General features: G+C 53.3%; 2 protein-coding genes across 2 annotated transcripts in view; both read right to left on the bottom strand.

Moving 5' to 3' along the window:
- Positions 1–24364, bottom strand: part of TIMP2 (TIMP metallopeptidase inhibitor 2) — a 53047-nt gene that overhangs the window by 13055 nt on the left and 15628 nt on the right. Inside the window, exons 2-3 of the mRNA XM_061144649.1 lie at positions 2527–2627; positions 136–244 (exon numbers count right to left, since the gene is read on the bottom strand). Of these exons, the coding sequence (XP_061000632.1) occupies positions 136–244; positions 2527–2627 (210 nt within the window). The remainder of the gene's footprint in view (positions 1–135; positions 245–2526; positions 2628–24364) is intronic.
- On the bottom strand, positions 14805–24197 carry CEP295NL (CEP295 N-terminal like). Its single transcript, XM_061144648.1, has 2 exons — positions 23333–24197; positions 14805–17221 (listed from the first exon to the last, which is right to left on the bottom strand). Exon 2 carries the CDS (start codon positions 17046–17048, stop codon positions 15372–15374), a length of 1677 nt encoding a protein of 558 aa, XP_061000631.1. The 5' UTR covers positions 17049–17221; positions 23333–24197; the 3' UTR covers positions 14805–15371.

The raw sequence follows: 24364 nt of genomic DNA, 5'->3' as shown, positions 1-24364 counted from the left end.
GGAATCCTCAAGACTTCTGAGTAGCACTGTGTGTATTATGCGTGTTGTCAAGGCTCTGGTTCACCTCCAGCCGCCCCACCTCCACTCCCCTGGACACCCTTGAAGAGCATCCCATGCCCATATCTGCGTACACACCTGCAATGAGATACTCCTTCTTTCCTCCAATGTCCAGCGAGACCCCACACACCGCAGAGGAGGGAGCTGTGTAGATAAACTCTATGTCCTTGTCAGGTCCCTTGAACATCTGGAAAAAGGAGGATGAGGAACATAAGTGAACGTGGGCGGCACAGCCAGGAATCCGGATGCCTCCCTGAACACGTGCCCCAACCTGCACCCGGGGTACTGCCAGCATGGAAAAGGGATGGGGATGCACCGGTCAGACAGGCTGGAAGATGACAATTCCTAACGCACAGAGTTCTTCGGAATCACTGTGATTCACTGCCTAGTGTGGCAGCATCACCAGGCTGGGGATGACCTGGTCATCCAGAAGGACCCGCCTCAGACACACCTGCCTTCCCAACCACGGGTGAGGTCATCACAGAATCTCCAGGGAGGGGCTTGGATACCTCCAGGTGATTCTGACCCACCACGGAGGACAGCCACTTTCGTCTCTCTCCAGGAATTCTGATCAAGTACTGGCTACTTGATGCCAGGGCAGAGAGGCACCTCTTAATTAGGATGTAACTCCCTGGGCAAGGGGAGTTCAACTTGAGATTTCCCTAGAGCCCCTTGGGAACAGACTTGCTGCTCAGGAGAAGGGGTGCACTGTTCCAGGGTCTGGGCAGGAAGTGAGAAAGCCCCAGCCAGGGGGTTCCTGCTGCCCCACCAGGGACAGTGACAGGCGGAGACGTGAGCATGGGCTGAGAACTGCCCTCCACTCCGGTTTTGGGGGTGCAGCTCGCTGGCAGCCAGGTGAGTGGGGGTGGAGGTAATGGAAAGGGGAGGGCACACACGCGCCAGGACCAACACAACATAGGCGGCCAAACAGCACCGTGGAACACACACAACCAAGGCTCCACAATTCCACACGAACCTCATCAGGACTCTTGCTGTGGCTAAACCCAGGGTAATAGCACTGGTTGGTTTTGGGGGAGGAGAGCTTCAAGAAGCAAACCCAAATGGAACAGGGTCATCCCAATGTCACGATGAACCAGCTTTGCAAGAGCTATACCCCAAACCATGCCAAGAAAGGTTACAAATGACGTCTGTCACCAAAGGGCTGAAGGTGCTTCCTTGGTGTCAACACCTCCCTTTTCATAACCCCACAGTGGGTCATTAGAGCAGAGATACTGTGTTAACTGCTTCATAAATAGAGACGTTGGCACTGAAAGACCGGGGCGCCCCTTTAAATGACACAGACTTAATGATTAAGCATTTTGCTGACCTTCTGGTAACATGTATATTCTCTTTTTGTAACAATATAGATGGCCACAGTGACTAACCAGGTCACAAAGCTGTCTCTCCTGCTAGAGCCTGGAATCTTCTTCCCTCTTACAGACCAAGTTTTGTTGTTGTTCAGTTGCTAAGTCGTGTCCGACTCTTTGCGACCCCATGGACTACAGCATGCCAGGCTCCCCTGTCCTTCACTATCTCCCCTAGTTTGCTCAAATTCACATCCATTAAGTTGGTGATGCCATCTAACCATCTTGTCCTCTGCCACCCATTTCTCCTTTCGTCTTCAATCTTTCCAGCATCACGGTCTTTTCCAAGTTAGTTACTATCAACAACAATAACCTTCCATTAGCACTGGTCCTGTCCTCCCAACCTCCCCCGTGTCTTCCCTCCCTCCCTCCCAAATACGGGCTCCTTGCCATATGATCTTGAACAATATCCACATTCTGAAAAACTGACAAATACCAGCCACCTTCCCCTGGGGCTATAGCCCCCAACGCCTCCAGTCCTACCCAGCCTGGAAAAGCATCTTCTCCATCATCGGCCGGGCTGCCAAGTCCATGTCTTCCCTAACTCCCCTCTCTTAGGTAATGTCCCAGCACACCTCTCCATAGGAGCCGTCCTCTCTCCAAATCCTCACACCTCTTGAAAGTAAAGCTAACCAGGCAAGACTGGAGCCCACTCGCACTTTGGGGGAGTTAGGTCATCTGCCCCATTAGTTGTGGGCTCCCAGAAACAATGGCCAGGTTCCCACTGCCTTTGAACCCACCCACCATGGAAGAGGTGGAGAGGCACTCATGGAAAGTTCCACAGAAGCTGTGAAGCTGGTACCTTAACGGTGAAGCTCTGCCACTGACTTATATCCATCAGAATGAAGACAACACATTTCTGGAAGAACTGAGCCGAGGGGAACATGCCACATGCACACAATTTCTCTGGCATTTACAGATTAAGGAAAATCAGATCTACCTGCAGCTTGATGCCCCTGCTCCTCACTGTCCGCCCCCAGCCCCTGGCGTGGTTGCACCAGTTCTAGGGGCCTAGAGGTGCAATGAGACAGCGGGACACCCTGCCGTGCTCCCAAACCTCCCGAAGCTCTGCCGGACACAGCAACCCCAGGACGGTCACCGGTACCTTTATCTGCTTGATCTCATATTGAATCCGCTTGATGGGGTTGCCGTAGATGTCGTTGCCAGAGTCCACCTCCTTCTTACTGACCGCTTTGGCCCTGATCACTGGAAAACAAAGGTGCAAAGGTGAGCAGAGTCCCCCGCAAGACCATCCTGGCTCCGAGGTTGGGGCGCGGGGGAGGTGGCAGCAGGGAGGCGGGAGGCGAGAGGCCAGGTAATCCCAGCCTGGGCACAGCCCTGGACTCCACCCAGAGGAGGCAGACCAGGAATGAAGCCAGAGTCCCCCACTGACAGGACCCCGGAGCAGCTCTTATCCCTCAAGACCTGGGGGTTGCTGAGGCCATCACTGATTTGAACAAGGATCACTGTGGATCTCACTCTTTGGGACTCTGGGGCTTTTCTCCCTTTCTCTCCAATGGGTATGTGTCGGTGGCTGGGAAAGCAGAAAAAGCACACTGACCGGCCTCCCATCCTGATCACGCAGTTAAGGATGGTGAGAGTCCTACCCTGCCCCCCTCCTCCCATAGCGTTTGGTCAATCAGGCTTTTTCAGGCTGAAGGTAGAGGGGGAGTTACCTTCCTGCAAGAGTCCGATCATATTTAGGATGGGGGTCTGACATCAAAAAAGCCTATCCTGCCAGCCTCTGAATCCGTCCTCTACATGTCCCTGAGAAAAGTCCTGGGGCTGCTTTTTGTAATAACACATTCTACCAGAGGCAACGGCAGAGGAAGGTCGAACATTTTAACCCAAAGGGCATGGAACGGGAGGAGGAGACATTTGAGAGCATCCGTGGCAGACAAAAGGGACAGATGCCGAGGGAAAAGGCCAAAACACAAAGAAAGTTGGTCCTGGACCTTGACACGAGATGGAGGAGAGGGGAAGAGGTCAGGCTGGGAAGGTTCTGGAATGTTCCCTGAGGTCTGAGGCTGCGCGTGGGGCCTGCAACCCAGAGCTTTCGACTAGCAATTAAGCCGGGACCCTGCTCTGCCCCGTAACCTGACAGGCAGGGTCAGCAGCTCGTGTTGTCACTTGGGCAGAGTCCTCCCTCCCTTTTTTCATTTTGAGGCTCATCAGCTGGTGGCACAGGCTGCTCTAATGGCTTTTAAAGCTTTGTCCTTCAAGATTCGGCTGTTCAGGGTCCCTGTGGACGAGTGTCACGTGAGCATGGGTGTGAGCAAAATAGAGAACAAGGCGCAGACAGGGCCTGGCTTGGAGGAGCCTCCCACCCTCCACCCCAGTGAGCAGCTGGGATCTCAGGGCCCCTGGCCAGGGCTGTCTTTTCCTGCAGAGCAGGGAGGTCCAGGACACAGACCCCCATCTGTGCCCACCCCCCTGGACCCCCCCAAATGCTCCCTGGACCCCAGCCTGGCACCAGAGCCCCACGCCACAGCTCCAGTGCCCCGCCCCGACCCAAAGCCATCCTTATTTTTCCTTCTGTTGGCGCTGAGTCATGACTGGCCGAGGCCACAGGTTCCTGTTTCCCAGGCTGAGCCAGGCCCCAACCTACAAAGCCACATCCAGGAAATGCCAAGCGGTGGGCCACGCCAGAACAAAAGGCCTTGCCCTTGTAGCAGGTCATCCTGATCTCAGTGTTCCTTCCCACCCCTCCACCCATCTTCCCACCCCAGCACGTGTTACCTTTTCACAATCACATCCTATCCAGCTCAAACATCTTCCTTGGCTGCCCACTGCCATCCTCTAAAACAGAAGACTCCTTGCAACCTGGTACCAGCCAGTGACTATTTCAGCTGCCTTGGTGGTCACCCACTCTTGTTTGTCCTGACAGTCCATAATACTTCCTGAATCTGAACCTGCCCAGGTGTCCATATTTTCAGCCCTGAATGCCATCTCCTCTCTGCCTGGAGAACTTCTATTCATCCTTCAAGACCCAGCTGAAATAGCCCTTGTCCATCTTCTCTCTGGGAAATCCTGTCCTCTCCTGGCACTTCGTATATTCCACACCTCTCATCCATTTTGCTATAAACACCTGTACCCTTGTTTACTCAGAGCCCAGGGAGCTTCTTACAGGCAGAAGGTACGTTCGAACCACACAACAGTTAGCACTATTTGCTGAGCTGAACCTGAGATACCTGGATGGCAACACAGGTGAGGTTTGTCTCGGTCCCTCTTACCACCTGCCTAGTCTATACCTTATTGCAACACTGCACAAAAGTTTTTATGCGAATCAGTAAACATTAGATCAGTCTATCCTGTTTGCTCTTCCGCAGTATCGTCCTCAGCACATGCTATTAAAAGAACCAGGACCATCCGAGGGAGATCACGGGTCTAGAAGAAGCAATGCTGCCAAACTGTATTATGGTACACCCAATCCTGCATGCTTTTTGAAACTTTTTGGTACTGCTTTTCAGAGGTCCAGCACTCTGCACAACGCTTACTGCATTATAGGTGTTCAATAAACACTCTGCTGACCATCAGAAAACAAGCAAAAAGTCGAAACTACCATGAGGTAGCGCCACTCATCAGTCAGAACGGCCATCGTTAAAAAGTCGACAAATAACAAATGCTGAAGAGGGTGTGGGGAAGAGGGAACCCTCTACACTGCTGGTGGGAATGTAAGCTGGGGCAGCCACTATGGAAAACAGGATGGAGTTCCTCAAAGAACTAAAACTAGAGTTGCCCTATAATCACGCCATTTTATTCCTGGGCATTTATCTGGATAAAACTATAATTCAAAAAGATACATAGATTCCCCCTCGTGTTCAAAGCAGCACTATTTACAGCAGCCAAGAGACAGAAACAGCCCAAACGTCCACTGACAGAGGAATGGATGGAGAAGATGTGAAATGTTACTCAACCATAAAAAAGAACAAAATAATATCATTTGCAGCAACATGGACAGACCTAGACATTATCACACTAAGTGAGGCAAGTCAGAAAAAGATCAATGCCATGTGATATCACTTACATGTGGAATCCAAAAAAACCACAAATGAACAATATCTATGAAACATAAACAGACTCACAGACAGAGCAGAACTCTGGCTGTCCAGGGGGAGGGGTGTGGGGGGAGGGAGGAATTTGAAGTTTGAAATTAGCAGATGTAAACTATTATATGTAGGATAGATAAACAGCAAAGTCCTACTATACAGCACAGGGAACTATATTCAATATTTGGTGATAAATCAATCATAATGAAAAAAAGAAGATGAAAAAGAATGTATATAATATAGGCGAATCACTCTGCGGTACAGCAGAAATTAACAGCACTTAAATCAACGACACTGAAACCATTTTTTTTTTTAAAGGATAAAAAGCAAAAACTACTTCCAAAGAGCCAAGAGACCCCATTCGATTCCACACAGTAAGGTCCATGCATTTTTCTCTCGTAAAAGCTCCTTAAGCTCCGGGGCAGTCTGGGTCCTTATTTGAAAGTGGGCAGCACCAGGACTCCATCCTGCCGTAGCCCCTCCCTGCGACACAGCCTCAGGGAAGCTCCCTGACCTTGCTGGGACTCAGTTACTCATTTCTGAAACACAGAGATACCACCACCACCAGTATGGACACACCCTCAGGGTGAGGGAGGCGACGAAGAGCTGGGCCTAAGAGATGCCTGGCACACGATACATGCACAACTCAGCGCAGAGCGTACACAGCACCGCGGAGGATGGCGCCGATTCCCTCTCTCCCCAGAGCGACGAGGACTTAGAAGAACTGCACCAGGCTCACTGCTCAGGCCCAGAGACCCCACCCTGGGCATCGTGGACGCCAGTTCTGGGGCTGCTAACAGCTTCCTGGAGGACCTGCTTTGGGGCTACAGACCACACACTTGCCTTCAAAAACTATCAGAAAAGAAGAGAGTTAAGCCTAGAACGTTCACTGGCCCCTGAGCTGCGAGCTGCCCGCAGGAAGGTCAGGGGTGGGGTGGGGAGGATCTCTGAGTGGGCTTGTCACCACCCAGGAACGGGAGTTCAGATTCTTCAGGGCCTGCGAACTGAGTCTCAATGTTTTACAGAATGCAACAGAAAGAGAAGGAAAGAAAGTGAGAAGGAAGAGAGAAAAGAGAGCTCAGTTCTATGGAAAACCTTCCCCAAAGCATCAACACCCTCCAACCTCGAAGGAGAGGGGCTGGGCACACTCCTGTCCATCTGGGCTCAGCACCCTCTGCACGGGGTGGGGGTGGGGAGACACATGTAAGCGTCAGCAAAGGAATCGATCACAGCCAGAGGATCCCATGGGCAAGCTACAGATAGCAGACCCAAAGGGAAACAGATGTCCAGGCCCCATGAGAGAGGGAGGGCAAGATGGCGTCTCGGTGGAACCCAGCCAGCCCAGCCACAGACATCCCGACCCTCAGCTTTCTGCCCCCGGCACAAGCCAGAGTGGGGACTGTCTTCCCTGCCAAGCTCAGAGTTGGGCTACCTTTTAAGTACAAACCCGGAGAGCAGGGGCCCGATTCTGTTGCCCAAAGGGAAAAAGGTGCAAGATATTGGAAAGTCTTCAGTAACAGAGCTTGCCTTCAAGGAGATCCAATCCAGGCAGGATGGATGGATGATGGACTGGAAAACAGAGGAGCACATTGTTTCCACCTGCCAATGGCAGATAGAGGAGGAGGAGGAGGCAAGGAGAACGTTCCAGAAACACGTTTCCTGCACCCAGCACGATGGCCATCACCCTGAACTCTAGACTGAAGCCACTCCAAGTGAGGGACGGGCTTCTCTGACACCCAGGCCATTTAAAGGACGGGGATGGGGAGTAGCGAAGAGATCTGGAGAATCTGGGAAGAAATTAAAATCGAGGCATGGACTCATGTTTACCAAACACCTGCTGCATGCTGAGCCCGGTGTCTGGCCCCGGGGCTGGGGATCAGGCTATGTCCTGTCCACCCCCACGAGCAGACAGCTCTGCTCCACCACCCCGCCCTTCAAGAACCAAAGGCAGCAGCAGGAGGGAGGGTCTTTACAAAGATCCCTGTTCTGACTGCTTTGCACCCCAAAATGATGGTCTCTCCCCAGGCTGCTCAGATTTCTGTTTCTTTCCCTTCGGCCGTGAACACAACATCTGTGTTTGAGATCAAGGGTGATTCGTTGGCTGATGAATTCACCGCCAGATGTTGGCTACTGGAATGCACAACCGTGGACTTAATTCAAAGCACACGCGACCGCAGAGCCCCCACCCCCACCCCTGGGCTGTGGACACCACACGACGTCACTTCCCCCACTAGGAGCCTGCAAAAACAATCCTTAGTCGGCCCAGCCAGATTTGGGATGGAAAAGAACGGAGTGGATGGAAAGTCAAGGTTGCGGACGACGATCCAAGGAACACAGGCGACGTTCAGACTTTGAGAGATGACGACAGCCCAGGCAAAGCCCACGGAGGCCAGACTGTGCTACTGCCCTGGGTGGGGAGGCGGGGAGGGGACGGGCAGGAACTCTCGGGTGTCCCCAGCACACGGTGTGGCCTGGAAGGACGGCACACTTGATCGGCCCGTGTTGATTCGAGTCTCTCCCACACCCCACTGACATGTGAGTCCTCCCGTGCCTGCGGACCTTATTGGGGAAACGATGGAGGCTAAGAACAAGCCAAGGACATAGTCTGTGGGGAAACCAGACCCCACAAGGAGAACTGCCTTTCCGAAGTTCATTTATTTCACACTGAAATAAACTGAATTGTTTTGCTTGTCTTGCCACCGGCCCAAATGCTCTCTGGAGGAACCCCATATGCTACGTATATATCCTATAGGACCTTTCCCAATGGGGCTACTCTGTCAACATGGGCTCCTGACCCAAGAGCATGGTAAACCCATGGATGTTAGGACTTTGACTTGTAGATGTTCATGACCTTGTCCCAACAGACTCAACATTCCTGAATCCCGAGCGCCCAGTGCCAACCCTGGTACAGCTTCCAGGTTAAGAAAAAAATCACAGGTCTGCCTGGAAGAGGTGTGGGCATCTCCAGGATTCGGAAAAACATCCATCTAAATACAAGGTCAAAATCCACCCTGAACCATCTGAACCTTATGTGTTTACTGACTCAAGCTGGCAAGCGTGGCTCGGCGTCCACAGAAGCCACCATCCCCTCCCAGCCCAGTGCACCTACTGCAGCCTCTGCTTGGACCTGGAAGGGGTGCCCAGGGAGATGGCATTAACCAGGACCCCATTGCCCTGCTCTTCAGTCTCGCTCACAGTTGCATGGAAAATGCCCAGTGGTCCCCCTGGTGAGGGATGCACGGCCTGAGAGTCATCTACTGCAGGGAAGGGGTCGGGGAACTTTGGCCAGCACATCGGCCAAAGACCCTTACTGGCCCCAGTCAAGAGTGAGTGGGGGGCCCACTCTGCTGTCATGCCTGGAATGGGAGCCCTGGTTTGAGAGCAGGAGGGTCACCTGGTCCATCTGCTTGTCTCTGGGAAGAATTACACACCAACCGTTTCAGAACAGTTCAGATAGAAACAATTTTCCAGACAGGACCTTGCTGAGTTGCTAAGTCACGTCTGACTCTTTGCGACCCGGTGAACTACAGCACGCCAGGCTTCCCGGTCCTTCACAACCTCCCTGAGTTTGCTCAGACTCATGTCCGTTGAGTCGCGATGCCATTCAACCATCTCCTCCTCTGTTGCCCCCTTTTCCTCCTGCCCTCAATCCTTCCCATCATTAGGGTCTTTTCCAATGAGTCAACTCTTAGCATCAGGTGGCCAAAGTACTGGAGCTTCAGCTTCAGCATCAGTCCTTCCTAGCCTCCACTTATCTCAGGCTGGGCTCCAGACCCCCCACTCTCCAGGTGTGCTCTGCTCTGCTGGAGTACTTGCAAGGGGGCTGGAGGGCTCCACACTTTTGTCTACACTCACTGGAGAATGGGCACCTCAAGTGTAGACATCTACACCCTCAAATCACAGAGCCACCGAGGTCTGCTTAATCCCTGCAGCAACATCCCAGGGCTGCCACCTGGGCTGAGGGTCTCTTGTCCCTTTCGGGTGAACACAATGACACTGTAGGCTGGTCGACTTGGCTGAGGCCCCTCAACCTTTGATTGACGAACGTGTCCCAAGTCTCAGGGGGGCATGAAACGGGGGCACCTCCATCCCAGCTGCCACTAAACTTTGAGGCTAGAGTCAGGAGAGTGAGGGGCACCCCACTTCCTGCATCTACCACCCCAGACACACAGTTGGCTGCTCTGCCCTCTGAAAGCTGTAATGGAATGATTATATTTTTTCAGAGCCGTGGTCTGGTATTACTGAAGGATTCCTAACTGCTTGCATGTAACTAAATCATCTCAGGGGGCCGTAGGGTGTGTGGTAAAGACACTGGGAGCCTTGGCAATGGGGCTGCATCTGCTTGTTTGGTGGGGACGGGAGAGGCAAACTTCACTGTCTGGAGTGGCGGGGGTTGGGGGTTGGATGGTGACTTAGAAACAGGGTTGTCGTGCTCACGGACTGCAGACCGTGCAGATAGCCCATGTTTCGGGGCCACGCCCCTCCCTACAGAACAGCACGTGAAAACGGGGTGTGGCTGCAGGTCCTGGGAGATGTCACAGGAATGCATGACGTCAGCGCTGGCCTGATGCCTGGAAGGCCCTGGGAGCATCCAGCCCCACCTTCCCTACGGCCTCACTGTGCACCCAGCCCTCACCTTCCCAGCGGCCCCTCTGGTGGACACGGCCCTGGGGGCTCTCCCTGGGCACTCAGCTTTGCCTTCCCTGGTTTCAAGGCCAGGCCCCTTTCAGTTGGGCTGGAGGAGACCTCCAAGTTCGTTGCTTTCAGGGAAATGAAGTAATTAGAAACAGTCCTGGGATGCTGCAGGCAACTGAGGATTTCATCTGTCCCTGCAGCAGCTGAGAGAGACCGGACCCTCCCCCCACCACCAGGTCCCCCAAAGCTTCCCAGACCACCCCAACCCCAGGAGCCAACAGATGTCCAGGGCAGGGCTGGACTGTCCAGGGTGAGGTCAAGACTTGGCCAGCATGACTCGGGCCAAGGTCAAAAACACCCGGAATGATAACTGCTCAGCGCAGATGTGTTTATTCGGAAATCGAGGGTGGGGCAGGGAGGGTGCAGACAGAAAACAGGAAATAGCAGCACAGCCCCAGCCCGGGTCCATGCTGCTCGTGAGCCTGCTACCTGAGGATCTGCCAGGCCTGCCCTTGTTGCTCAAGATTCTAGCACACACATGTGAGCGGCTGTCCACTGGATGCCCCGTCTCCATGGAGACCAGCTCGCCCATCTCCATTTTCTGTCCGTTTGCCTCGGCTCCCCTGGGGAGCAGGAGAGAAGCATATCTAGGAGAGCCGTGCCATGCAGACACACGCTGCAGGCCTCACCACTCCACTTCAAGCTGCCCTCCTGACCACCCCCACCCCCCACCCCAGGACCCAGATGGAAACCCAACTCAAGCCCCACCACCCTTCCTCCCTTCTCGCTGTTGGCCCAGCGGGATCTCATGCCAGAGGCCTTGATCACGGTCTCCGAAGCCTTGGGCTCGGGGCCCTTCCCATTCACGTGCTGCTGAATCATTTGAAAAAAATGCATCCCGCTCCTGGGAGGATTTGCTGAGAACAGTGCGGCTTTGTGGAGGGAACTGCTGCTTTGCACTTTCTCCGCCAAGACCCTGAGGAGGAGCCAAGCTCAGCCCTGCAAACCCAAGCCTGGAGCCCGGAGTGGGGGGCAGGGGCAGAACTGGGCAGGGCAGGGGGCAGCGGGAGGCTGGGAGAGACGTTGGGAGGACTCCCGGCCACCCCCCCTTGCCTTCATTCCTCCCCGCCCGCAGGCTGAGGAAGGGCCCAGATGGACAGCAGGCAAAGGTCCCATCCTCACTGGTGGGCTGGGACCTTGGGCAGGTCTCATTTGAGGGTGTGAACACACACAGGGTGCCAGGCGGTGGCTCAGGTCCCCACCTGCGTGGACAGTGCAGCAGCAACTGCCCTGGCGTGGGATGCTGAAGCATGCAGTCTGTGGGCTGACCCCGGCGCTCAGCACTGCTCAGGAGCCAGGGGCAGGGATGGGAAGGCGGGAATCCCAGGACAACAATCCCAGCTGTCAGCGTGGAGGGACCCTGGGTGAGTGGGCTGGGAGGTCACGCGCCCACTCCTCGGCTAGTCCTCGTGAGCTTAGCTCCCCTGCCCCTCAGAGCGGGTGGGGTGGGGGGTGCAATCCACCCCCCCACCTCGTGTCCAGGCCAGGATGACGGTGGGCTACACTCTGCCATCGACTCTCCAGCCTGTTACAGAGCAAATAGGGTGCAGGCAAGAAGTGGCCGCACCTCATGGCTGCCTCCTACTCACCAGAAGAGGCGCCCCTGCCCCATGCCCCAACTTTAAAAACCTATTTTCCCGTCATTTTACACTTCTGAGTTTCTGGATGTTCTCTTTCACACTGCGACCCGGCACCTGGCTGGATGCGGGAGGGGACAGGCGTGAGGACCCCCAGGGCAGCAGCCATGGAATGTGGGGACACATCCAAAATCAAGGGTGCCCCCCTGGCCCCACCGGGGCAGGACCTGTCCCGCCATCTCAGCTGAACTGCTGTCCCTTGTCCCGGCTCTTGTCTGTCACTGCCGGCCCGCACGTGCCCGTGGAGAGTGGACTTTGCGGCAGGTGCCACCGGGGCGGCCTGCCCCGTGCAGATCTCTTGGGCAAACGGGGGGCCTGTCCACCAGCCCATCGGCCACGGAGGCCTTCCCCAGGGGCCGCCATCTGGCTGCAAGGACGTGACCTGACGACCCAGAGTGAAACAGGAACAGGGAAGCTGCCCCAAGTGTGGGGGTGGAAGCACACAACCAGGAGAACGTTCTAAAAGATGCAGTTTCAGAGAGGAAGGGCCCATGGGGGAAGGAGGGAGGACCCCCTAGGAGGAGCCACCGTTTTGGGGTCCACACTGCCTTCTGCCAGGACTGGGTGGACACCTTCCTGGGGGCGCTGCCCCAGGGTCCTTGGCCCCTGGGTCCAGTCGCATCAACATGAGCAACAAGGGGTGAAGGCGGCGTCTTTGGGGACGCTACAGTCGGCCCCTGGGATCCCAAAGAGATCAAAGTGACGGGTGATGCCTCTGTTGGGAACCACGGGAGGGTCGCCTGTCTGGGGGGAGATGGTCCTGGAGGGCTGTTCCGTTGCTCATATTGCTGGTCCGGGCAAGGGGGTGCTCCAGACCACCCTGCTTCGGTCTTCGGCAGGTCAGGCGGAGAAGGGCAGGGTGTCTCATATAGCTGCCGGGGGACAGTGTGGGAGGGACCGTCCAGGCAGAGATGAGTCACCCTCCACCATGTCTCGCTGCTCTTCCCCGACACCTACTTTTAGCTCAAGTGTGGCCAAGAGGGGACGATTCCTCACCTAGAACACACGGGGTGCAAACACGACCTTTGAAAGTGGAAACAAAAATAACGCACTCAAAGGCAGGCTTGCCCCTTCATTAGACTGTGGCTTCCAGGCCGAGTCAGGAGGACCTCATTACTCAGTGTTTGGGTCCCATCGTGGCTATGGCTTTAAACCTGGTGACCCCAGGGTGGCCCCTCCACACTCAGACTGAGGCAATCCCGTGGCGACAGAGGGAGTTCTGGCTGAGCACCCGCTGAAGGCCTGTGCTCCTCCCCGTGGGGAATTCTCATTTGGCCCGGGAGTGACAAAGCTCTCCCAGCCCCAGGACTTTTATTTTTATCCACATTGCCTCTGCAGCCCTGACCCATGACTTTCCAGAAGCAGATGAGAGAAACGGGGCTGGGATCAAACATTTTCTCCACTTCAAATGTAAAAGCCACAGACAACAGAGACTCACATGATGGAGACATGAGATGGTGGAAGGGTCCTCACAGAAAACTAATGATTTTAAAACAAAACCAAAAAACAAACAAAGCAACCCCCAAAACCCCAAACCAAAACAAACAAACAAGACCAAACACCTTGTAGGATGCCATTACTGCTCCATACAAACATTCAGGGGTTGGGGGCTGGATGCTCAGAGACATGCATCAGGTCACTCACCCCACCTCTCTAAGTAGTGTCCCATCACCATCTAAGTCATTGTGGTCACTTGTTACCTGTATCCTCCACCAGAATATAACATGTCCATGTGTGTGTTCACTGCTCACATCCAGTTTTGTAAGGCAGTGTCTGCCAGTCAGTATTTGCAAAGGAAGAATGGTCCAAGTTCAGGCCAACATTTACCAGAGGCAAAGAAGAGGTAAAAATGGGAAGAAAAGGAGGAAGGAGACCTTTCCCACATCTCCGTCCCAGCTGGGGTGTCCACACATTCCCAAAGCACTTTCTGATGCCAGGCCTTTTGACCCCAGTGCATTAGGGATGTTGTTCTCGTTTCGGGAACTGGCCCAAAACAAGCAGTGATGGGAAGAAAGCTCAGAGGGTCCCATGAAAACGTGACTCAGTGGCAAAAATGATACCTGCCTGTGAGATGGGCAAACTCACTACACTGGGTCCAAAAAAGCTTCCAAAAGACCACATGTGCTATAACATCCTTTTTATAGGGGTCAAGCGTAAGTAAAGCTGAACAATATAGGGTGTGTTCTGGTGTGTGAAGTGGGGACAGCTCCCAGGTTCTGTGGATACACAATACAGCTAAGGAGGAACAGCGTACAGAAGAGGGGAGGGGCACACAGATAAAGCTGGTTTTCGGCAAATATTTCAGATCTCAGATTTGAATGGTGGGCTCACAAGTGATGCTTACACCGTCTATATATGGGCAGGCTGGGGTCCCAACAGACCCTGCCTTCACTCCCTGTTGGTCACTATAGCTAGGCTATGGTGCCAAATATACATATGGTTAAAAAGGCCACATACCATGACAGAAGAGGGGCTCCTACTCAGGACAGCTGAGGTTCCTGGAAGGGAGGGAGGGAGGACCATTTCCTTGATATGCTAAGCCCAGGGGTCAGCTAATGCTGGCTTGAGGGCCACAGCCTGCCTACCCCTTATTTTTGTAAATCAAATCTTATTGGAACTCGGTCACACCCATTCATTTAGTCTATGGCTGCCTTCCAGGCACTGAGTAGCTGCCACAGAGACCATATGGCCAGTGAAGCTTAGACTGTTTACTCTCAGCTCCTTGCAGAAAAGGTTTGTCCACTCTATTCCAATCCCTAAGTATGCAACTGGTAGACAAAAGCCCATCTAGTGTAGGGTCTCCGTGGCTGCTGAGGCTTCTGGGTCAGGCGTAAAGCTGGGAAAAAGGCAACCGATCAGACACCCTGTTCCCCGCCCCCCACCACTGCCAGCCCCAAAGGAGTCTGTAGTGCTGTGTCACTGAGAATCATTTCCCCTTTCTTTTCTTCTCTTTCCTCTTTCTTCCTCTTGCTCCCACCCCCTTCTCTCCCTCCCTCCCGCTTTCTAATATTAAATTTACAAGAATGTTACCAAGTGATGTCCTATGAAATGACGTTGCTTTGAAAAGACTGAAAGATTTTCGTGAAACCTCTCCATGAACGTCTCAGCCACTGGCTAAGCAACCAATGATGTATCTTTTGAAACTGCGCCCGTCTGACCTTGGATGCCCCTCAAAGTCCAGTGTTTATTTGACTAAAACATCTGAAGCACTTAAATGTACCTGGCGTTTCCATCTGTGCTCGCAGTACATGAAAACAGCCTCAGCTCCAGGACACACCTCTGGGCTAACACTGGCCAGAACCACGTACCGCGCCCTACACGGGATCTTATTTTCGTGCTAAGGATTCTTTCCGAATAGGACTTAGTTTTTAAAGGCAAGTTTGGGAGTGAGTAGGATTTCTGCAGAGGAACTTGCGCCAAAAGCACAGGAGGATGACTGATGGCCCATTTTAAAGAGGCTACGGGTTTCTGAGCAGATGACGCAAATACAATCGCACAGACTTGGGTACCAGTTCCGGCAGAATGCCCAGTTATCAGTGATGTATTTACCATGGGTGGGACTCTCACTTTTAACATATTTTCTGAAACTCCAGCAAGTGTTTCCTGGCTTCTTTAAGAAACTGCTTGTGCAACTTGTTTTGCTCTAGAATCTGCTGTTGAATGTCACGGATCATCTGACTATGCCTGTCATCGTCGACGATGGCAGCCGAGGGGGAAGTGGGGCTGCGGTCATACCCGCCTTCCTTCTCCGGGTCTGGAGGGGAGTCAGGCTTCGGATGAGCCAGACGAGCTTGCCTCTGTTCCCTCCTCCCATCTTTCAGCTCCGTCTGGAGATCGGCCTCCAAGCTCACCTTGGGGTGTTCGACTTGCTCAAGCAAGTCCAGCTGCTTCAGTCTTCTTTGCTCCACCTGCATTTTCTGCTTCTGCATTGATGCCATCAAGCCAACCCTGTCTGCCTGTTCTTGCGGGTGAAGCTGAAGGGAGCCCTGCACCAGCACATCCAGTTGGGGCGGCTCCCATCCGGAACCAGGGCTGCACGAGAGCCGGTCCTTTTCATCCAGAGAGGTTCCTGCCTCGGGAGACCAAAGTGTATTGTCGCTCTTAACCACGCCCTTGGCCATCCTATGGTATTTCTGGTTCTCGAGCTTGCTTAGAAACTTTTGCAAGCTGGTTCTGGACGACACCAGGTGGGCTTCCATCCCCGCTGAACTTGCGGGCTCCCCGGCGGGCACCACGTGAATCTCTGCATCTCTTTCCGCCTTGTCTCTCTGGCTCTCCCTTCTCCATGCATGCGTCTCCTCCCTGAAGTCCTGATCTTCACCAGGGCTCTGATCCAGCCCGGGCTTGAGATCCAGCTGCAAGTTCAGGTGTTTTTTCAGCTTCCTGTTGGTATTAAACAACTCTTCGAAGGCAAATTCCAGCTCTCTCTGCCACCTGCTCTTGTTCCCGAGCTTCGCGGGCGGCGAGGCCCCCCTTCTGTGGGTCGAGCCGACTGGACACAGCTGTTCCAGGTGGTCGGCTTTGCCTTCGGGGTTCTGATCCAGACAGTTGTTTTTCGGGCCTTGACGACGAGCTGGCCGCTTCCCCAGCTGCCTCCTACCCTCCCGGGCTGCGTCACTCTCCCGTTCCTCCAGGCGCTTGATCCCCTCTGTGGCAGCCAAGAGCTTCTCCACGTCTGTCCCGTGACGGCAGCCCCCACCGGTCTTTGTGGAAGGCGCTCGTTTTCCTTTACTCCTCTCCGGGGGGCTCAGGGAAGGGGGACACGGGCCCGTGGCTCTGGAGGCCCCCTGCCTCTCTCGGTCCACTGCCCTCCTCCGGGACGTGGCGCACCATGGCTGCCGTCGGACCAGCTCCTCCTTGCGTCCCTTCTCTTCCCGCACGGCCACTCTGTGCTTCCCCTTGGCCCTGGGCAACCTGGCTGCTCCTCGCTGGGCCGAGCCCTCTGAGTTGGGTTCATGGTCCTCGGCCCGTTCGCCCCCCGAGCCCAACAGATGCGCTAGGTACAGCTGCCCCAGGCCTCGAATTTGCTGGTCCAAGGCCTCTGGCCACTCTGCCTTCAGCTCCTCGACCAAGCGCTGGAGTAGCTGGGTCTTCCGCTGCTGGGGGTCCTTCTGTCCTCTCTGCGGCTCCAGATCTCCCTTCTCTTGGACCTGCAGCAATCTGTCCGAAAGGTTCTGCCTTGAGAGCAAGGCTTCCTTGTCGGGACTGGGGCTCCGTCGAGCGGCCCTCTCCGAGCTTCTTCGCATGTCGGGGACTTCTGCGGACACAGCTTCGGAGAGAAGGTGGTAGGAGCCGAGAGAGCGGGGGCTCAAGGGCACCAGGGGCCGAGAGGCCACAGGTGCCACGGCTGTTCCGGGTCAAGCCCAGCCGGCAGGAAGACGCACAGCGCTGCCCCGAGCGTCCCGAGGAGAGCGAGGCCCTGGAGACAAGGCAGAGGGGGGACTCTGAGCGTGGGGGGCGGCCAGGGGAGGCCACGCGTCCCTTCAGGCTGCCCTCCTGACCCCCGCCCGCACGGGCTCATGCTCAGCTCCCGAGTTCTGTCTCACACGCCTCCACACAAGACCTGCAGGGCAGCTGTTCTCAGCGGAGGGCGGTTTTGCTTCAGAGGGCACGTGTGGCCATTTCTGGGGACAGTTCTGGTTGTCACAACTGGGGGAGAGGGGCAGTGCTACAGGCGTCTCGTGGGTGGAGGCAGGGCTGCTATGAAACAGCCCGTGATGCACAGGATGGACAGCCCTGCGACTAACAAGGACCTGGGCCCCAATGTCCACAGTGCTGAGGTTAAGACCTCACCTTAGGAGACGAGTTAGGGCTCAGGTCGGGGGGGTATGTGTGCAAATGCCTGGCCCTCTGGAGGGTGCTACTTATAAATGAAAGGAGGAAGGAGTGTAGGAGGAAGAATCTGGCAAGAAAGGTGTGTGGGTGTGTGTGTGCATGTGGGTGGGGGGAGGTGTGCAGGTGACTACGGATAGAATGTTTGTACTAAAATTCAGTGCAAACAGAGGTTAAGCTGGTGGTATCTCTTTTTTCACATCTCTTTGGCATCAGGCAGGGACATGTGCTCCACCAGACCTTCCTAAAGAAGGACCTGCATTTATACCAGAAAAAAAAGAGTATGGAGCCTGTGGCCACTCACAGCTGATGTACAAAACCACCATTATTTGTGGGTTACATGAGCCGCCTCCTGGTCACTACAGTTTGAACAGAGCCTGCTTCACCTGTGTAGGATTCCCTTCCCTTCTTTCATCGTAGGGTGCACGAGGTGGAGTCAGGCTGAGCAAATTTTAGCTCAAAGTAATGGTGGTCCCCAAAAATCCCACTGCATCAATTGGAACAACTAATGTGAACTGTGAGGGCTGCCCTCCACTCATCTTTTTTCCAGTAACCCTGGAGGTAAGGAGTTATCAGCACTCCTGGTTCACAGGTGGGGAAACTGAGGCAGGAAGCAACTAAGAAACTTGACCCAGATCATACAGCTGGCAAGCGGCAGCTGCTGCTCAGGTAGACATCTCGTCTTTGACCAATGGTCACATAGCCGGCAGCTTTTGGTAACTGTGATCATGCAGTTAGACACGTGGGAATCTGGTTAATACCATATTCTACCAGTCTGCCAACCCCCATGATAAGCAAGAGGAGAAAGAGAAAGCTAGGGCATTAAACACAATGGTTGAGATTTTCAACCAAAGTGCCACAGCAGTTCAATGGGGGACAGAATCGTTCTTTGTTCATTTTCAACAAATGTACTTGGGACAGTTGGGTATCCACATACAAAAAAGATTAATTTAGGCCCTATCTTACCATATACAAAATTGTATGTCATATACAAAAACTAATGCAAATGGATCACAGACCTTAACGTAAAGTCTAAAGCTACACTTACAAGAAAGCAGAAGTGTAATTTCATGACCTCAGATTGCACACACATTCTTAGATACAACTCCAAGAGCACAAACAATATAAGAAATTGATAAGTTTGGCATCATCAGTATTAAAAATCTTTGCACTTCAAAAGACATTGTTAATAGGTATAAACACAAGACACGGACTGGAAGGAAATACCTGCAAATCACACGCCCAACAAAGGACCTGAATCAGTTGGTATAAACAACTCACACAACCCAGTAAGAAGACAACAAACAATCCAATTTTAAAATGGGCAAAAGGCTGAAATATAGATATCACCAAAGAAGATTTATGTATGGCTAATAAAGCCCATAACAAGATGTTCAACATCAACCCTCACCAGGGAAAGGAAAAATGAAGATACCACTTCGCACCCACGAGGATGGCTAACAATGAAAAAGACAGGCAATGACAAGTGTTGGTGAGGGTGTGGGGACATCGGAACCCTCACAAGCTTCTGGTTCCTGGTGGGGATGCAAAATGCTGCAGCTGTTCTGAAAAACAGTTTGGCAGTTTTATGCAAAGGTAAATGTATGGGACTTCCCTGGTGGTCCAGTGGTTAAGAATCTGTCTGCCAATGCAGGCGCCACTGGTTTGATCCCTGGTCCAGGAAGATTCCACGTGCCTCAGGGTAACCAAGCCTGCATGCCACAACTAAGAAGCCACTGCAGTAAGAAGTCCGAGCACTGCAACTGGAGAGTAGCCCCTGCTCGCTGCAACTAGAGAAAGCCCATGCCAAGCAATGAAGACCCAGTGCAGCCATAAATAAAAGGTAAAAGTAGATCTACCTAGGTACATGCCCAAGGAAAAGGAAATCATGTCCCTACACCAAGGAAGTGCAGAAAGCTGGAAGTGCAAGGAAGCGCAGAAACCGAGTAACTGTCCCAGCTCACAGGGATGAGCTGGGTTTGAATCTGAGTCCCAAACGTCAGAGACTGAGTTTTTCCTACCCCTAGGAATGGCCACGGGCTTCCCTGGTGGCTCAGATGGTAAAGAATCCGCCTGCAATGAGGGAGCCCTGGGTTCGATTCCTGGGTTGGGAAGATCCCCTGGAGGAGGGCATGGTAACCCAGTCCAGTATCCTTGCCTGGAGAATCCCCATGGACAGAGGGGCCTGGCGGGCTACAGTCCATGGGGTCAGAGAGTCGGACATGACTGAGCAACTGAGCACAACATAGGAGTGGCCACAGGGTGTCCAAACAGATGAGGAGAGACAGAGCTGCGAAGGTCTCTCTGTCTGTCTTGGAAGATGGCTAGAGAGAACAGGGTAAACTGCCCTGCTAACGGGTGACAACCAGCATCACCTGGACGAGCATCTCCCACTCAATCACCCCATTACAGCCCAAGCCAGGTCAGCTGGGGGCAGGCGCCCCAGTGCAGTCCAGCTGGTTTTCCTGGAGACATGCAAATAGGTGAAAACCGGTAACATCCGGATGGTGACCTTGGGGAGAAAGCCCAGAAATTAGTCAGCTCCCTCATCCAGGAACTGAAAACCCTGGAGCAACGGGCAGATGCACCGGGGCCCTCTGCCCACGTCCCCAGCTCCCCCGGGCCCTCACCTCCAAGCCCTGCCCTGCTCGCTGACCAGACCAGAATGCTCTGGGCGTCCGGTTCTCCCTTGGGTCTTCTGCTCCTGCTCCCCCAGAGGGGGACAGGCTGGGCTGTGACTGCCACCCTCAATCCCTCAGGAAGCCGCAGCCCCGTCCTTACAGAAGGCCCGCTCAGCGCAGCTGCCGGGAGGGACACTGGGCCCATTCTCCTCTCACCCTCTGCCGCCCCTGGCACGCAGAGCCAGCCCTCGGTGGTCACCTGGGCAGTGGCTCAGACGACACTTCAGCCAAGGCAGACCCCCTCCCAGGCTACCGGGAAGCGCCCAGGCTCACAGCAGCCCTCCTGCCTTTGACCCCTCAACGGAGGCTCCAGGGCAACCCCACTCCAACGAGGAGGTACAGTGACCACGAAGCAGGCAATGAGGCTCTCACCTGAGCCTCCTAACCAGGCTTTTGTCACCTCCCCCATCTCCACCCCAGCCCTCCTCCCCAGCACTGTGGTTACAGCCACTGTTCTGACTCAGCCACCTATGTCCCTTCAGCATCTGCAACCAGCCCCCTGGTCTGCAGAGCAAGTCTTCAAGCAGAATGAGAGGTCACCTGCATCACGGTCGCCTGAGCTACTGGCTAAAATGCAGATTCTGGGACCCTGCCTCAGACTGATGATCCCACCCCAGCCTCAGTGGGAAGAGGGCCCAGGAATGTGCTCGGTTAACCATCTCACCAGAGTCAGTTGGTCGATCCCTGATCTGCAGGCTTGAGAACATTCCAGCAGTTCATGATCTTGCCCCCTTCTCCCCAGCCAGGCATAACTGGCCAGGCTCCATGCCATCCCAGTGCCTTCGCTGGGCTCAATCCCGTCCTTCTTCCTCAAACAGAACCCCTCCTCATCCCACCCACCCACCTTTCCCAGACCTGGTCTGATTCCTCCTCCTGGACAAGGCGGCCCCTGATTTCCGCAGCAATGAGAAAAATGTTCTGGCTTTTCTCCCAAGACCCACAGACTCAGCGCCCAGGTAACACGGTTTAGCACATTTTCTTTGAAACATTTAAAAATAGATATAAAAGGGCCCCCAGTTAGCGACATGGCCAGCGAGAACATTTCCATGTAATTAAAGCTTACTCTTAAAGTTAAACATTTCTCTGTCTCCTGAGTGTACACAGAAGAGATATAACTTGACCTTTTTAGAACTCTGGATTATCTTTGGGACTACAATATAGAAAATCCCTCAAGGGCTTTTAAGATATATATGACCCCTCAAAAAACATTTCATTTCTTAATATTCTGAATATTAACTGGAAGAACTGTTACTGAAGCCGAAGCTCCAATACTTTGGTCACCTGATGCGAAGAACTGACTCACTGGAAAAGACCCAGATGCTGGGAAAGATTGAAAGCGAAAGAAGGAGGCAACAGAGGATGAGCTCGTTAGGAGACATCACTGACTCAATGGACATGAATTTGAGCAAACTCGGGGAGATAGTGGAGGACAGAGGAGCCTGGCAGGCTGTAGTTCGTGGGGTTGGACACTATTTGGCAACTGAACAACAACAAAAACCATACATAGATGACACAATTCCTCTGAACTAAATGACCCCAGAATATAATTTAAGTCAACTTTTCATAGCTTCCTCCATAGTTGTAACTTTCTGGGGGGTCTGACGGCATCCTATCCCCCTTTTCTCATACGGCTTCTAAACTGCTCTGGACTGACTGGGACTCCCACAAAGAAATGTCTTAAAACTCTGGGGCCCTAATGGGCTTTCCATGAGTCAAATGCATGGGCGTCTGAGTCCAAGTCCATTGTCTCCAAATGTGACGTCCCCAGCACACAATCACCCACAGGGAGACAGAAAACCAGCCATGCTGCTGGAATGCAAGGCTTCAGCTCAGATTTTTCACAGGTTTGAACACCTGGTCAGATCTAACAAGGTCAAGTGTACTGGGAACCCATCGACAACCCACACATGGGTCTCCACGTCCAACCCTGCATGTGCCAAGCGGGAGACCATAGTTCCTAAAGAAGCAAAGCAGGAAATGACAGGGTCTGAGCCAGCTGTGAGCTCAGAGTTGGTAGAGACCTGTGGCCACCAAAACGCCAACGTGATCTTTACCTGTGTTGCTACAAGTGCCAAAAACAAGCAGGATAATGGTCCAGCCCAGCCCCATGAAAAAGGTACTTGGAAGATTATCCATGCCATTCCCACCCCACAGGATGCGTGAGGATCCAAACAAAATAGTCTGGAAGTTTCAAAATCAAAATATAATTATTGAAATTTTTAGGAATTCACCTAATAGAAAATATACACTAGGGCTTCCCTGGTGGCTCAATGGTGGAGAATCTGCATGCCAATGCAGGAGACACAGGTTCGATCCCTGGTCTGGCAGGGTCCCACATGCTGCAGAGCAATTGGGCCCATGCGCCACAACTGCTGAACCTGTGCTCTAGAGTCCAGGAACCACAACTACCAAGCCCACGTGCTGCAACTGCTGAAGCCCAAATGCCTAGAGCCCGTGCTCCACAACAAGAGAGCCCCCGCGTGAGAAATCCATGCACCAGTAAGAAGCCTGTGCACCACGACTAGAGAAATGCCTCAGCAACGAAGACCCAGAACACCCTAAATCAATAAATAAAACAGTGCTTAAAAAAAGAAATATATACTAAATAAGAACGACACATTTACTAGAAAAGGAGAAAACCTGAGTAAGGGAGACGTTGTCTCTTCCCAGATAAGGTTCAGAAAGACAGAGAATGGTTAAAGGATGAGGAGGGCCTCAAAGTTCAGGAGAATGAAAAAAATAGACAAAAACAGGTCACAGGAAGGAAAGTCTTATGGAACCAAGAATGTTTGGAGGAATGCTTGCAGGTGGTAGAGAAGTCTAGAACAGTACACTCTGGTGGTTCAGAGTATTGAGCAGCTGTGAGACCTAGGGCATGTTTCTTAAACCTAGGTGCCTCAGTTTCTTCACCTGTAAGGTGGGGATGATAACAGCAACATCCATCTGGGCAGATGCTCATCACCATCAGAAACACCCACAAGCTTGGCGAGCTGTTTAGAAAAGAGGGTGGTACTTACTGTGCGCGTCTCCAGATGCCTGGACCAGACCACTGAGAACACATTACAGGGAGGCAGAAACTGGCCCAGGTGGAAAGCAGCACTTTCTACAGGGCTGTCTTGAAATCATTGGGTTGAGTTGATAGGTAGTGACACACCCATCACTGGAAACTTCCAAGTCAAGCCGGGATAAAACAAACATCAGAAACGTTTCAAACTCCATTTCTCTGAGCTCTAGCCTCTAAAAGCACACTTTGTGACACCCCGTGTGCTGCCCAGAGTTTCCGTTTTTTGCTCACTTCCCTGCCCCGTTTCCGTTTTCACTCACTTCACAACTCCTCCCTCAGTTAAGTGGTGGTTCCTAAAGCCGGCTGGGTGTTAGACCAGCTGTATCAGAATCACCTGGCAAGGAGGTGATTGTGGACAGAGATCATCACTACGAGTCCTGGCCCGGCCCCACCACAGGTTTCCCCTGGCGTGGTGTTTGTAAACCTGTATGTTTAACCATCTCCCTGATGCACATTCAGGACCAGGGCAGTTCTAGAAAGCCGAGATGGCCAGGCAGACAACTTCTTAGGAGAACAAGCCTATGTCATTGTGTCTGTTACCTTCCCAACCAGTTTCATTCAGACAGACATGGGCATAGAGTCTTCCAAAATTACGGGAGACCCCAGGCTAGCTGCATGGGGGGCTGCTTATGGCAGATCCAGCTAAATGTCTCTTGACGATGTCAATCGCTTTCCCTCCAACCTTACGACTGGCTACCCCACCTAGGTGAGGCGTCCCCAATGCCAACAACTGTTCTTTTTGTATAATGATCTATCCCCGCCCCCACCAACCAACCGTATTCACTCCCAACCCTGTCCCACTAGCTTCCACTGTCCATCTTCCTCAGTCGAACTGAATTGGTGCAGAGCCCCGTGGCGCCAAGGACTTTCAGTTAGCCTCTGGACATGTGGCCTGGACATCCTTATTGGCCCACTTCCTAGGGCCCCCTTCAGAGCCTCACCAACCACTGGGCACAGAAAGAACCCCACCCCCACAATGGATAAG

This window comes from Dama dama, chromosome 5 (genome assembly GCF_033118175.1).
Source record: "Dama dama isolate Ldn47 chromosome 5, ASM3311817v1, whole genome shotgun sequence".
Taxonomy (NCBI): Eukaryota; Metazoa; Chordata; class Mammalia; order Artiodactyla; family Cervidae; genus Dama; species Dama dama.
This window is presented reverse-complemented; position numbering and strand designations above follow the sequence as displayed.